The 15,461-nt window shown below is 41.9% G+C and overlaps 1 protein-coding gene across 1 annotated transcript; it reads right to left on the minus strand.

The window, feature by feature from the left end:
* Nucleotides 1-184: 184 nt before the first annotated feature.
* On the minus strand, nt 185-14,752 carry LRRC74A (leucine rich repeat containing 74A). The gene is given in 14 exon segments (XM_050335656.1): nt 185-260; nt 1,523-1,575; nt 1,577-1,609; nt 2,192-2,299; nt 3,469-3,500; nt 3,503-3,611; nt 9,426-9,499; nt 9,891-9,972; nt 10,708-10,760; nt 11,794-11,888; nt 12,585-12,665; nt 12,667-12,689; nt 13,325-13,463; nt 14,700-14,752. Coding segments are annotated over 13 exon segments (921 nt in total). The 5' UTR covers nt 13,427-13,463; nt 14,700-14,752.
* Nucleotides 14,753-15,461: the final 709 nt, after the last annotated feature.

The raw sequence follows: 15,461 nt of genomic DNA on the forward strand, positions 1-15,461 counted from the left end.
ACAGAAAAGGACCAGACTATATAGGGACCTGCTGTGTAGTGCAACATCAACTTTATTTCTGCAATAACCTAGACTATCAGAGCTCCCCAGTGTTGGGCCTCCCCAAGGCCAGAGGTACTCTGAGCTTTCTTTCAGTGGTTCTCACACAATCTTGCATTGTCTGACCTCCCTCCTTGCTTCATTTTTATGGCTTTTCCTTATCTTCTTCCTCAATTTCCCCTTCCACGAGTTCTGTGCTGGCTGTCTGCTCTTCTGCATGACTTATGGAAAAGAAGGAGGTAAACCAGTATTAACCTAGTAAAGTGAACCTTCTCTGTCAGGTATCTTAAAGCTTCTGAGAGGATCTTGAGGAAGCAGCCTGAGGTGGGAACAGTAAGGACAGCAAAGGTGACAAATCTTCTGACTCTTGTCTGCAAGGTGAATTTTACCACTTCACACATGCTATAGTGCTAAAATCCATCAAAAGCTAGATAAGCTTATCTACTATTCCCCGTATATCAACTCAGCCACATTAATGGCACCAGATGAAGTCTTTACCAGCCGCTGGGTTTCAACAGTTTCATCTGCTTACTGCTTAACCATAGTTGTGTAAGTTGTGCCTGAAGTACTTGGGAACTCCATGTAACCTCTGATTGAAGATTAACCAGGCTAAGGCACATCTAGCACCTGAGCATGGGTGCTTTTAGTATGGCACTGATATATGCAAAGGAATAAAGACCAAACCCAACAGAATAATTTGTTTGTCTCTGAAAACATTAGTAGGCTAAGAGCAAAACCGACCCATTGCTTCTAGCCTTAAAACTAGACTACAGCATATACTTAAACCAATTAGTATGTGCTGAGGATGGAAATATTTGGGCACAATAAACAGGGCTTTCAGCTGATGAGTCATATGTCAGAATTGACTGAAAATCTAGGGGGAATTTTGGGTCCGGTGACAAGCAGTTTAGCCTGCAGCGACTGACAGCCTCTGAGGAGTTTGCTGCTGAATGCTCAGGCTCTCAGAACTTGGACACGATTGCTACAGGCACTAAGGAAGAGGCACTTTCAAGAGAATGAAAAGTTCTGTAGTTTGAAGGCAGGTTTCCAGGGAAAACTAGGTCTCCTAAGAAGAGGGATCAGAGAGAAGTAAAAAAAAAAAACAAGAGTCCCTGAGGATGGAGGAAAAGTTCTGAAGGCACAGATATGCTGTCGTTGCAAATCTTATCCTGGCTTCAGGGGGAGGACAGTGTTGAGCTGATGCTTCTCACACAGGCTAATGAGAATGAATGAAAATGCCATTCAGCTCTGACATCTCTGCATTCTCACAGCAAGTTTATCAAATAGGAAAATAAGACTAACTTCTCGTTTGATTCAACAGAACTTCTAAGCATACAAAGTGTTTTTTCATCTACCTTTTATTAAGGTAAGTAATATGTCCCTTCACATCCTAAGGTGGAAAAGGTTATATTTATTTGGTGTTGAGCCAAATTAAAGAAAAATTAAAGACAAACCAGGACAGTAAATGGAGTCACTCACATACCTATAATCCACAACTGTTGTCTGATTCTGGTCTAGATTTTGCACTAGTTTTCCCAATTTGGACTTTATCCAGTGGGATGATTTGTTGCTAAGAGAAGAAGAGAAGTGCTAGGAAACCTGGGTCATTTTAAGCAGAAAAATCCTCCATATCAGACTGGGGCCTGGCCATCTTTTAATAGGTGAACAGATGGCCTGGTGCATAGTGGAAAGGATGCAAAAAATCCAGAGTGGTGGTGAGGAGGCAATTTCACCTTTTTTTTTTTTTTTTGGTAAAAGAACATCATGGCTGGCTGACCATTGCTACTGATTCCAAGCACCATGGTGGTTTTGTCAGGAAGAGAAGTGTCTTTTCAACAGTACAGGTGAGGGTTTAGATGCTTGTTTTTTCCCTTTCCCATAGCAGTAAGACATAACTATCTATCAATATCCTGTATATCATATACAAACAGTGGATGCCTGTCCATTATCACTGGTGCCATCTGCAGTATTTATTGTGTGCCACAGCACATCTATTGGTCTCATTCAAGGCTTAACTTTGTGATGAGTGAATTTAGCCTTTTAGCCTGAACAATGTCACCAGAAAGGCTGGCTAGTGGCTGTGCTGCAGCAGGGGAGTTCTAGAGCAATACCCTGACAGAAGAGGATTCTGGCCATGCTTTCGGAGGCACACCTGCATCATGGCATTCCAGAAGGCTGCCACAGGAATCTTCATGTTTCCATTCTCATCAATATTCCTAAAAAAGTCTCATAGTTTTAGGTTATGCTCTTTCAAGTAGTTCTAATAGAAGCAGAGATAAAGCATGGGCATAACCATGAAACAGCCACTGATACCTGCTCTCCCCTTATTCTTCCATCTGTCACCCTGCCTTTACTCAGCCCATCACTCAGAGATGTGACTTCTTTACTCCTTATACAATCACCATATTGTCAGAACAAAGTCCTTTTGTTCAGGTTAATCCCATTCTTCTCAGTTATACCTTCTTCTCTTCCTGTCTTGAAACGAGACTCAGTAGTAAACCTGTTTTTTTTCTGATAATTCCATATGGTCATTTGGTCTTCATCCCAGTAGCCACTTGGTTAGGCTGTCTAATCGAGACAGTTCTCTTCCCCAGCTCTCTAATCACTTTAGTTGCTCTTCTCTGAATTCCATCTCTGTTTGAATGAGGACATGCTGAATACCACAATGGCTATTAAAAACTGCAAAGTATGGTAGTGCAAGTGTCACTAGCTGTGAAGCACAGCAGCACTGTTTGATGTGAACTAACAGCCCAAGCTTTTGCTTAAGTTCATCCCAACCCTTATCTACAGCAAGACCTCATCCAATTAGCTGAAAATCTGCTCAGCAGTTAAGAAACACAGTAAAGCTAGTAGTGTAATGGTGTTATGTTAGCTCAGCAATGCTCAAGTGCTTCTGTTGGCTTCCAGCAAGGAGGACAGCACCATCTGCTGCTATCCATGAAAACTGCAGACCTCCAAAATCTGAGTAATGTCTATTTAGGACAGTATTTGCTTGTAATACCATATCCTACGTCTATGAAGTACATTACTTTTGATGCTAAAGCACAACTCTCAGTGACGTGTTCCATGAAATTCAGCTGTTGTGGTGGGCTTTTGATGAGGAATAGACATTAATTTGGATCAGGCCTGAAATTAATTAATGTGTTTTACACAGCAAGCAAATATCTATTCCTGTTCCTTTTCTCACCCCCCAGTGCTCTCAGATCCCAAGGCAATAGCTTCTGCTGAAAAGCAAAGGATTTGCTTAGTCAGCCTGTGTGAACTGAGATATGTGAATGTTGTGACTGTCTTTGTAAATTTACTTTTCTGAAGGAACTTGGCTGAATTTCTGACTTGAAAGAAAGCTTACCTTTCAGCCACCATCCCTCCAAGTGTCTGGAGCATGTGTACTGTGTACAGGCAGCTAAGGATCCAAATTCAGTAGCTCACCTGAATCATTTCCATGGGATCTGGATACTGTTGGGGATCTTGATGATACAGAGTTTGACCTCACTGTAGATGATATCTAGTTCAGGATGCATTTGACTCATCAAATCCCGCAACTTGATGAAAGTTTCATTTACCAACTCATTCTGGCACATAGGGGCAAGGAAAGTGCACTCAGCATGGACACCCAGAGAACAACAAAGATTTTCTTGTATTCACAAATACATTAATAATTCTCCCCTACAGATGCTGTAGGAGATACTTCTGCTATCTCTGCTCTTTGCTTTCAGGAATCCCATGGAAGTTCAGCCCTAAATAAGTGTTCATCTTTCTCTTTTTCCATGTCTGAAAGAGAAAGATCTACTAATTTATGCAGAAATTAGCTTACTACAAGGTAGGTGGTCATCACTGAAGATCTCTTATTTTTGGTGATTCAAGTAATTCATGTTCATCGCTGAGACAGTTCTCTCCATTCTGTTAAGACACAGATTGCAAGTTGAACAGTTAATGGCCTAAATGTGCCATAGAGCTCTGCAAAAACGAAAAAAAAAAAAAAATCACCCAAGACCTTAAAGGATCTCCAGCAATGTAGCTTTATAGCCCAGGCAAGAAAGATGATCCTATCTGGGAAGGGTCCAGGTGTCTCCAGATGAAAAGAACTTTTGGCAAAGCTCTCTTTCAGTGTGTAAACAATAAGAGGAAGCTCCAGTCAGCAGTAGAAGACCTGATATTTGTTTTTTCCTAAGAATTTCAAACAGGGTAGTGACAGCTCAGCATTTCAGAGCTCACTTTGTAGGTTTTCTGTTTTAATATTTACTGAATGGGGAGCAGCACAGTGTCCCAATTTAGGGGTTTGGAGTATTAGAAAGTAAGCTATCAATGCAAATAGTATTGATGTCACTGTAAATTATTCTTCTAAATTTAAGTTATGACAAATGTGCATTTGCCTTGATTGATTTTAAAGACATGACTGATTTTGTTCATACCCATGATGACAAGGGAATTGTTCATGTATTGATGTTAGTGATATGCTTATTTGTTGGAAATTTCAAGTCAGATCAGGAAATTCAGCTTCTGTTTCTGTCATTGTGGGAGGTTCCCACAGCATCAAGCACTGTATTGTTTTCTGAAAGTTAATTTACAAAGTGTCCCACTGCATTCTTACATCTTCTTTTTAGAAACTTAAAATCCATTGTCCTTAAGATCCATCTACTGTGCAGTGAGCTCCTGACTGTCACTACTCAATAACAGTCTTGAACCAGTCTGGGTCCAGCTGGATTTACTAGCTTTCAATCAGCACCAAGGGCTTTATGGATGCAGAGTGGCTCTCTGAAGAAGCCTTTCAGACATCCTTGCACCATGCACACTAGGAGAGTGACCTAGTCCTGGGAATGCAGCACAGGAAAGCCCAAGCTGGCTCTGCTGGATGCCAGCTCTCTCCAGGGCTGCCAGCTTGGCTTGAGCCCATGACAAAGCCAGTGGACTGCCAGTGCCACCTCAGAAGCAGTGTAGCCAAAGCACCATGTCTGGCCTAGCGAACCATGCTGGGATTGGGCAGCACCTGGAGGGAGCATTTCTGCATGTTTGACACAGTCAGTCCGGTCCAGAAAAAAAACACACAGACAGCTGAAAAGCAACAGTTAATTTCTTTTGTACTGTGATGCAGACGATGAGCATGTGCTGGCTATTTTGATTCAGCACTTTTAAAAAATGTTTGATTGTCAGTATCTGCAAGCTGGAACCCTATAAGGAGTAGATTATGAAAAGAATGTGGGGAACAGTCATGCTTAGAAATGTTGTCAGAAGGAATAAGCTTGTTGTTAAAAATGTGCCTTTCTATTACTTTGCCACTGCTGGTGCTGTCAAACCCATGGAAAGGTTTCTAGATATGATCCTTATTCCATATACTTCTTATAGACACAATAATTATTCATTCTTTGAAAGTGAAGGTAAGCATTTATCCCTGAGAAAAGAGGCAGAAGAAGCTTTAGTTTATATCTTCCCTTAAGTTTCCTGTAAAAGATTAAAACCTTTACTAATTTCTCAAAGGTTTAAGACAATGTAAGGTCATTGACCCTCTATATTTACAATTATTCTGAGTTGAAATTCAAGACTTCCTACATCACATGTGGAATGAAGTCTGGCAGACAAATTAGATGTTTGCCCACAAGCATTTGATTGGGATACTGAAATGTCATTGTAAATTTATGCCATTGACCATTTATCTTGTGAAATGCCAAGTAATTTAGCCTTTTTCAAGAGTGAGGTGAAGAGAATAACTCTTTACCCTTCAAAGCAGAAATTCGTAGTGAGATTTAGGTTGGATTGCAGATTAACTCCTGGCCTCAAAATTTATTGAGTGCTTCCTCTTAAATGAATGCATTTCAATAATTCCTTTTAATTTATCAGCTTTTAGCTAAAATTTATTACTCTTTCCAATTTTATTAATTGTTTAGGTTATTCATAATAAAACTAGAAGAACCACATCTACTGTAATGCAGTCCTTTACCCCCATACAGCCCGATTTAGTTTTCCTTTGCAGAATGAGGCCTGACTCCTTGCAGACTTGGAAAATAATTCTCTTTGATCTTAATATATGCAGGAAAAAATCTCTACCCTAGAGGAATGCCTGTTCTTCAGATGATCTCTGTTGAAAGCACACAATACTCTCAGGAAAGACTAAAGGTGAATATTATTTATTCTGCTTATTTTTAGTTTCTTTCTTTAATATAGTAACCACAGGACAAAGAACACATGCAGAAGTAACTTAGAGACAACCCATTACATGAGTGTCTAAAACTGCTTGTGAACTTTACTTTTACCCTGTTCCAAGCATGAACATATTATTTATGACCCAAATCTAATTTTTGTAAAAATGCTCTTTCCTTTAATCATGCTGCTCCCAAAGGTGGGTGGAGGGCCTTGAGGTCCCTGACACCTTCTGTAACTGCTCCCATGAAGAATCAGTGCATGCATGGAAGTCCCAGGACTGGATTGATGCGTGACTGGGTCTCTCCACTCTGTTGGTCTGCAACACAATCCCTGCTCTCGCTCAGGAGCATTTCAGAAGCAGCATATGAGGTTACAACAACATGTGTTATCTCCAGCCTTGCTACAGAGTAGCATACTAAGATTTGGCCTCTTTGATCTCTTTTTCCTTTCTCATCAGCCTTTTAATGTTTGATTTGTTTGGGGTTTTTTTTATTGGTGCTTGGTTTTTTGTGTGTGTTTTTTTTTTAATAGAACTGCCTTGCTTTCAATGCCTTGAAGCATCTATCTTCCTATTCCTCACACAGACTGACAGAGTATCAAAGCACTTCACAGAATCTTAGGCTACCCTGGAGGAAGACAGCTCAGGGGATGAAGAGAATTCATCCTCCAGTGGGAATTCACTTCTTGTTCTTGTTCTGCTGTTACAAAATGGATGAGAGTGAAATGTGGTGAATCTATAAGTACCTTTTCTTCCCATTCTTCAGTAGAGGTGTAGAAAAACTGTGGTCCCTTTCAAGGGGTTTGTCTGTTACCTCACCATCTCTTGTCTCTGTGCCACGAAAGTTTGCAATGCAGTTTCCAAGTGGAGTTACCTTCTCAGTTTCTCTCTGTCTCCTTGTGTGAAATTCCACATATCATGTCCCTTGCATCTGTCATGCAGGAGGATGTAATGTGGATCATGTTCAGTCATGTGATGGGGAGAGGCTGAGGCAGCCCATTGCTGTAGCTAGTGTGCTTGCTAGTAGCATCCCTCTGGATGGTTGTGTGCGCCTCGGGACATTTCCCATACTGTTGGTTCCTGTTGGCAGCACAGCAGATCAGAGCTCAGGCTGCTTGTCTGCCTCCGGCCTACAAGGTCTGGCTGTCTGGCATTACAGGGTTGGCATTGCCAAGTGCATCTTTTACGGTGTGAATATCATCTCTCCCCCACCTTGGACTTCATGTACAGTCTCCATTCCCACTATTATAAAGAAAACTTCCTTTGTTACTGTTGGCCAGCAGAAGACACGTCCTCCTTTAAGTCCTTTGTGCTATCAGCTCCTAAGACAATCTGTATGGCTGCGGAGAGAGAGGAATGCCTTGGTGTGAGCTAGTGACCTTACCTCAAGCCAGGTTAAGAGCAAGGCAGACAGACATGTTTATTTACAGCAGTCCCAATGACTGATGTAGTTGCAGTGATTTACAAGGACAGGGGTGTTCAGAGACAGGCTTACAGCTTTAGAGATTCCCCTCAAGCCATTTGCAGACTCTCAGGATGGTGATATTAGATCTACCCGAGAATGCAGCTCACAAGCAAGCTGACTTTACTGAGCTGAATTCCTAGAGTCTGATCTTGGATTGAGAAGACATGTTAGCTGTCAACCCTAACCTCTGAAGCCATCTTGGCTGGTTGTTTAGTTTTGCCCTTTCCAGGATTATTGATCCCTCAATTCCTAGAAGACAGTTTTGGCATTATTTTTCCAGGACTTGATAATACTCCTCTACTTTAGGTAGTGCTGTGGCATTGCCCTGTTGTGGAAATTATAGTTTATCCTGTGCTTGAATAAATTCTTAGCAAATGATTTACATCGTGAAGGAGGAAAATAGAGAGAGGGAGGATTTCTTATATTAATAGACACTGCCTGTTTTTCTCACTGTGAAAAATGGCTGGATTCTCCCTGCCACATCTAAAATATCAAGACTCACTCTGCTTATGTTTGATTAGCAGAGGAGAGGAATTCAGTTTCATATGGTAGCTGTGCCCAGCTGTATATGTGCCAGTGCCAATGCCAATTCACATGCATTGCACACCTCACAGTAAGTTCTACTTTGAGCAGGGTATGTGTGAATTCATTTGTGTCTACTGTGACACAGGGAGGGAGAGGACTTGCTGCCAACACTTGTTTCTCATTCTCAGAGACAATTTCTCATCCAAATTTTCCATGTATGGGAGTTTGGATGGAGACAGATGGTGAATTTAGCTGACTTAAAAATATTCCTCTAAGAAACAAAACAGAAAAGAAACTGATTCTGCAGTAATCTCTGCTGCTCCTGTTCAAGTGAGCTGTAACGAGAGAAGAGCTGTAAAACCTTGAATTTTGGAGAGGCATTTTTCTAGACTAGGAAGGTCACAAGTTTTAGTACTGATCTCTGTGTTGCCTGCAGGCTTGTTCAAGCAGGGGCACAGTGCCTTGCCCCCACTTTAATTTTAATTGATCCATATTTCAAAGATGTGGATTTTTATTAGAAAGAGATACATATCAATAGAAATACTGAACCAGGAGAAGGAAAGCATTAATTAAACTAAAGGCATCATGTTACTGCAACGCTCAAGGAACACTGGATGCTCACAGCACATGCTTGTGGCCATTATGGTAGCAGGTCTGTTGAACATACTGGGGGAAGAAGAGCCCTCAGATATTCATGCAAGTCTTTTACAGTGTAGTAATAGCACCTGAGATTACTGAAATACTGTTTTGTTTGCTTTCCCTTTCAAGGGCTATTAGCTCACTCTGGATCTCACTTTGTCTGAACAGCTAGGTTAGGCATCTTAATTTTATTGCTTCCTAATCTCTTTCTCTTGCTGTTTACTGTGCAATGGCTAAAACCATTAGGGTTTGGGCTACTTAAGAAAAACTGAAATAGCTCCTGAACTTCGTAATCAGAAGCTTAAAATGAACAACAGTTCTGATCCTATGAGATTTTAGTAGAGTGCAATTTTCTGCTTTACATGCTCTGAGGGACTTCTTTTTTGTCTCCCTTCTCTGTGACAGACCGCTCTGTTCTCATCCTGCATGTGTGTTCTCATCCTGCATGTGTGTTCTCATACATTAGTCACTGTTGCTAGAGTCACCTCTGGTGATGAAGGTGAGTCTGTGGACCATCCAGGAAGCTCTGAATCTGGCTGTCCTGGCTTTTGTAGTACAAACTAGGTCATGGGGCATTTTTGCTAGAGAAGGAAATACATGTTCCATCAAGTCCCCCAGTACCTGTACTCCTGTGTCCTGGTTTTTGGCCAGGACAGAGTTAATTTTTTTCACAGTAGTTGTGACGGGGAAAGACTCTGGAGGATGTGTTTGTGTCCAGGTTGTTATTCTATACCACCTCGCATCACTGCTGGGGCAGAAGGGAATCTTGATTTTGAGAAGGTGGGTGTGGCTTGCAGTCAGGAAAAAGCTTAGGTATGGAGGCTCTGTTGTTCATTGTTCTGGAGTCAGTCAGTGAGCATTTTCTGCATGTAAATCACTCTTTTTTGTATAGTTTGTATATTATAATTAATATTGTTGCTGTTACTTCTTATCTCATTGTTGTTTCCAGTAAATTGTTTATATCTCAACCCATAATCTCTGCCTTTTGTCTCTCTCATTGGAGCAGGGGAGAGGAGCAACCTGGGTTTGGAGTTCTGTTCCTAAACCACAACATCCTGGCTTTGCAGGATTAATAAATGAAGTTACCGAGCATCTATCCCAGGAGCTGTTCTCCTTTCCCAGAGAATTCCTTGTGGCTAAGGTTCAGCTCCTTCACTTGGTAATTGCCCTGCAGAGAGACAAATGTGCAGAGACAATGTGATCTTCCAGCCAGCTGCAAACAGATGCCATACCAAGGCCCCCAAATGAAGATGAAATAGAGGGATATCAGAGACACTGAAATCTTCAGTGTATGGGACATCAGCAGCACAGAGATTGTGGCACTGTGTGTCCCCAAACAGACATATAACATCACAGTGATTATCCTCCTAAAATGGCAAAAGCAATGGAATTTTGTGTTGTGCAAACTTCTCTCATACAGCTCATATGTGACCTGCAACATGTCCTGTAATTCTTTCTGCCCCTGTTCTACTCCCACCATTGCACCTTGACCAAGAGCCCTCTCTGATATCAGGGCAAGGCCTTGCTTCAGGGCAGCTGCTGAAGGTGCCAAACAATGCAGAGGCTTTGAGATAGTAACTAACCAGAGAAGTCAAGCCTCTTATTTTTACTGAAGAATTGCAAAATGTTATGAAGTTGCGTTCTCTAAGAGAGTTCTGAAGGTTTATTTCTCAGACAGACACATGCAGCTGCCCTGAAAAAATGTTAGTGCAGTTCATCCAGCTCTGTCTCCTACCAACCTCTCTCATTTCTGAACTAAGCAAGAGGCACTTAGCGGAATTATGCCAGGAAATCATGTGGGCATTGCCAAGTGAAGTCATGCCAAGTGAGTAGCAGCTTCAAGATAAGAAAGGTCTGTTACACAGCCAGGGCTGCAGATGACCCTGGATTTCAGGTAACTCACCATTAATGCCTAAGTAAAGTATGGTGCAGTCTCCTCTCCAAAGTTGTTTCCTGGGGAAAAAAAGTACGTTAACAATGCACTGATCTATCCCTTGGTGCTGTGCTGGAGTCTGCAGAAAACTGTGCTTTTAGGCAGAATCTCCAGTTCATCATAGTCCATATCTAGCTGTAAGAAGTTGTGGTGGGTTGACCTTAGTTGAACATCAGGTGCTCACCAAGACATTCTGTCACTCTCCTCCTAAGCAGGACGGGGGAGAAAATAACATAGAAAAAACCTATCTTGTAGGTCAAGATAAAGGCAGTTTAATAAAGTAAAAGAAAAGACCATACACTGAAGCAAAGGAAAATATTTATTCTCTATTTCCCATCAGCAGGTGATGTCCAGTCACTTCCTGTGAAGTCAGGCTTCAATACACATAGTGATTGCTCTGAAAGACAAATGTTGTAATAACAAATGTGCCACCACTTCCTGTCCCCCCTCCCCTCCCTTCCCCTCCCCTCCCACGCCTTTCTCTTAGCTTTTATAGCTGAGTAGATGGAGTATGGTATGGAATATCCCTTTGGTCAAGTTGGATCAGCTGTCCTGGCTAGGTACCCTCCAAGATCTTTCCCACTCTCAGCTTAATGGTGAGGGGGGATGTTGGAGAGACAGTGCAGAGCCAAAACTCTGCTGTGTTTATCAACACCTTTCTAGCTACTAATACAAATTACAGCACTATGAGGACTGCAATGGGGAAAACTAACTCCATCTCAGCCAGACCCAATAGAGAAGTTAGTCATTATTTTACTTTGCTCCATAATGTAGAATTACCCTAAGATGTGGGAGATGCTCCAGTAATTATCTAAGTTTCTCTTGAGGGTCTGGTTTTCAGAGATGCTGAAAGTTGAACAGGCTAAATATTTAATCACATTTCTGTAAGTCTAGATTTTCACTGTTACTCTGGGTTCCCATCAGTGACATAGCTGAGAGTTTGATTTTGCTCATAGTCTGAGTAATATTCTCAGGGGGAGAGACTGGAATGAAACACATGTTATTTCACTTCTACTGCCATCACTGTTTGTATGCATACAGCCCACCCCCCCCCCCCGAGCTGAAGACTATTGAGGTAGGACATGTTATCCAAAAGCAAACTGGCAATGGATTCAGCTCCTGCTGTGTTTAGGCAGTTATTGGAGATGTTTTGGAAGGAAAAAAGGGAGGATAAGAAGGATGAGTCCAAAGAATGTATCAGCTTTACTGTCTTCTTAATACCCCGGATATCAAGGAGTAATTACTGTGTTTTAATAGGTGTGTTTAACCCTGTATCCATCCTAACAGGAATAAAGCCCTAGAGCCATCAGTTTCACATGGGGTTTTGTCTTCAGTGAATCAAGAGGCATTTGGCCAAGAATCTTTTCTTTCAGTGTAACGCAAATCCCATGGCCTATCAAAATGCATTTTGCATACCCCAGTTTCAGATCAAAGGAATATTCCTACCAATTCATATCTGAAAGTCTTGCATTATTCCCTTACTTTATTTAGAAAAGTTTCCCCATGTCATATTGGAGAATGAAAGTTCCTGACCAAAATATTTTTTTCCGTTGGCTAAGCATTAAGTGGAAAGACTTAGTTATGGTAATTATTGTTACATGTGCTAATGAAGATAGCAGTTCCAGACTCACCAGACTGCCATTACATGCACACTTCTGCTTTTCAGAAGCTTGTACTTTTTAAAAGTAGGACAGCACAAAATATCATGACTTTCAGAATGTGAATGGTTTTGCATGGGAACAGCTGCTATTTGGTTAAAATCTTAATGGAATGAATTTGTTTTCTTTCAGATGATTGAACTCGATGAGCAATAATTCTGACTTACAAACTATGTCAGATTGGATACCAGTTCTTGAAGGGAGGAATTCTCTCAAAGCATCTCTGTTATGCATATGGCTCCTTCTATCAAAATGTACTTTTCTTCTAACTAAATGGGTGATGGTTGTGTTGGACTGGGAAGACAAAAAGATAAACAGAGACATGCAAAAACATTACTGCAAGGTTAACAAAGAGGATAGTTCTCTTAGTTCAACAGACGCTGGGCATTTCCTTCAAACCTTAGGAAGCACTGTGTGTCTTGAGCAGGACTGTGATCAGGGGATGTGACAGAGCCATGGTTGTGGGAATTGCACATAAAAGAGCTGTTTTCTTGGAGGGGTTTTGAGTGGGTAGGACTTTCTGTTACTTTGTGCCAACCTGGAGATGCAGGCTCAGGTCCCAGCTTCAGTGCAGGCATCTTGGGCCTGTCCATTGGTGAGTGTAGCACATTCCTATGCAGAAGCCAGAGTGGGATACCAGTCCTTCCTCCCCTATCTGTGACCCTGTATGCATTAGAAGCACTGAGGACTTGTGACCCAGTTGCTTTTGGGGGTTACTCTATGAAAGGCCATCAGTAACCTCACAAAACTTTTCCTGTGCAGAGGATTACAAACCTTATGGATGTTCAGAGTTCCAATGGGGAAGATACAGGACCTTTTCTCCCACACTGTGTACTCAGTGATGATTTCCAGCCCTGAGAGAGGCCTAAAATTCCTACTGTTCTTGAGAACAGTGGCTCCACTGTTACTGGCTACTCACCACCTAACACTAACAGTGACTTTGACACCTTGAGTCCTAGACCATCGTGGTTCAGATTTATAAAAGATTTGGACAAGTTCTGAATAAAGTGTAAGACAAGCAACACCTCCATCAGCCTGCATGCATCTGCAAAGGCCTTTCCAGGATCTACAGAGAAAAAGTATATTGATGCCTGGTGCATTAAGTGTTCTCCCTCCTCTTTTAAATAAATTAACCAACTTAATAAAATAAGTAACACTGTGCAACAACAGTACAGTTTTACTCTTTAGGGGTTATCATCCCCTGGTTCTTCCAATCCCTTTATCCCACACCTCCAGGCGTTAATATATCCTCCTTGCTTCTCCATTTGGCATTCAGTGACTTGCTGCAGCTTCTCACCAGTCTGCAATGTGAGTGAACTTTTTTTGGTGTAATTGAGAATTTTTGACATCAGGCAAAAACATTTTCATCTTTTTTTTTTTTTTTATCTTAATTGAAGAACACAGCTGATATTGACAGCAGAGGTAGGGCAGCTCAGAACATTTTGGCTTACAACCAGCAGGAAGGATCCCAGCATTCTCATCTTGGCCATTGGGTGTTGTTGACACAGCTGCAGTGAGACATATCAGTGCAGCTGCAGGCTGTATTTCCGCAAAAACCTGTCATTTGGATTTCCTTCATCAAACCCCATACTTAGAGCTCATATTTCTCCATGCTGTTATATGCATCCAGTGGTCTGACCTCAAGACAAATTCCCTTCTCATCAAAGCCATTTTCCAGTTCAGTTTGAAGCCTCTAACAAAACAGTCCTTGTTCTTGCATTCTTATGTTTTTGGATTTTGCTTCCACTTACAACAAGTTAGAAAGTTCTCATCCTAAATTATGGATAAATCCTACTGTTACAAAAATGACTTTCTTAGCCACAGGACTGACATCATGAGGCAGAAAATAAGAGGAGAGCCATAAGAAAAGTTTAGGATGGTTGTGGCAAACACATGGTGTGCTGACCGTAAGCGCTATGCAGTGTTTCATCAGGAGTGCACAAACAGGGCTGCAGTCCCATCCCTGGTTTCAGATAGCTGCTCCTGATGCCCAGACAAGTGGGCTGGGCTGGCAGTGTAGGCTACTAATGACTAGAGGAGAGAAAAAGGAACAAAGAAATAGCTGTGATATATAGAGAGCAGTTGAAGGAAGATACTTGACATCAAAGGGAGAGCTCTTAAGGGGAAATTCATTCCCGCCTCTGCCTTTATCAAATTGCCAGACTACATGTGGTTGTCACAATTCTGGCAGGATTGTGTCCTTGGTCTCCACTTTGAATACATACCAGTTAGTAGGTACAGTTCTGACTGTAAGGGCACTCAGAAATGGGCAAAATGAGGCAGATGATCAGAAAAAGTTCAGCTTCAACCCCATGGTCAGTGTCAGGGGCTTGTGTGGCCTTCTCTGCTGAGGCATCAGCCAGAGACACAGACTCCTAAGACTCACTGAATTTGGCATCTCTTCATTCTAGTCTTCCATGAAAAAGATTCAGTTTGTCAATGCAAGCCCAGCAGAGATGTGACTCCCTGGTGTGATAGATCTCCCACTCCTCTCACTGAAGCCCCTCTTCAGCACGTTGCTGATGTACTCCTCATGCATCTCTGCTTTGTGCCCACCACTCCCTGAACATTGTATGCATGTGGTGCTGGCCCTAGTGTGGGGATAGGCTCGCTCTGGTGCTTAGAAGTGTTGGAAAAAGCTCTCCTCAAATTCTTCAGCCCATGTGCAAGGAACTCACAGTTATCCCACATTAGGTCTTGTTCTCTCACAAGCGGCCTTTCTCCCCTTTCTCAATATCTAAGCCCACCAGCCAAAGAAAATTTTTCATCTTCATCCCATTTTTCCACAAGTGTACAAGCCAAACCTGCCTCTCTTGATCTGACTCACACTTCCCCAGGCACTGTTGGCTGACTTCGTGATCAGACTGGGAATGCTTTGCAGTACTCTTCCTGAATGGCAGAAAAGAAAGCATTTGAATGGTACTGTGTGTTGGGACTGAGTGTAACTAGACTCACTGGGAGCGATACAGCTTCTCTTGCCCACAATTCATAATTTATTTCATAGTTAGAGAGAAGGAGAATTTGGAAAAATCCTTTTTAAGAGGAATAAATGCATAAAGAATAATG

The sequence above is a fragment of the Myiozetetes cayanensis genome, unplaced genomic scaffold (assembly GCF_022539395.1).
Source record: "Myiozetetes cayanensis isolate MyiCay16 unplaced genomic scaffold, myiCay2020 scf6-25, whole genome shotgun sequence".
In the NCBI taxonomy this organism is placed as follows: domain Eukaryota; kingdom Metazoa; phylum Chordata; class Aves; order Passeriformes; family Tyrannidae; genus Myiozetetes; species Myiozetetes cayanensis.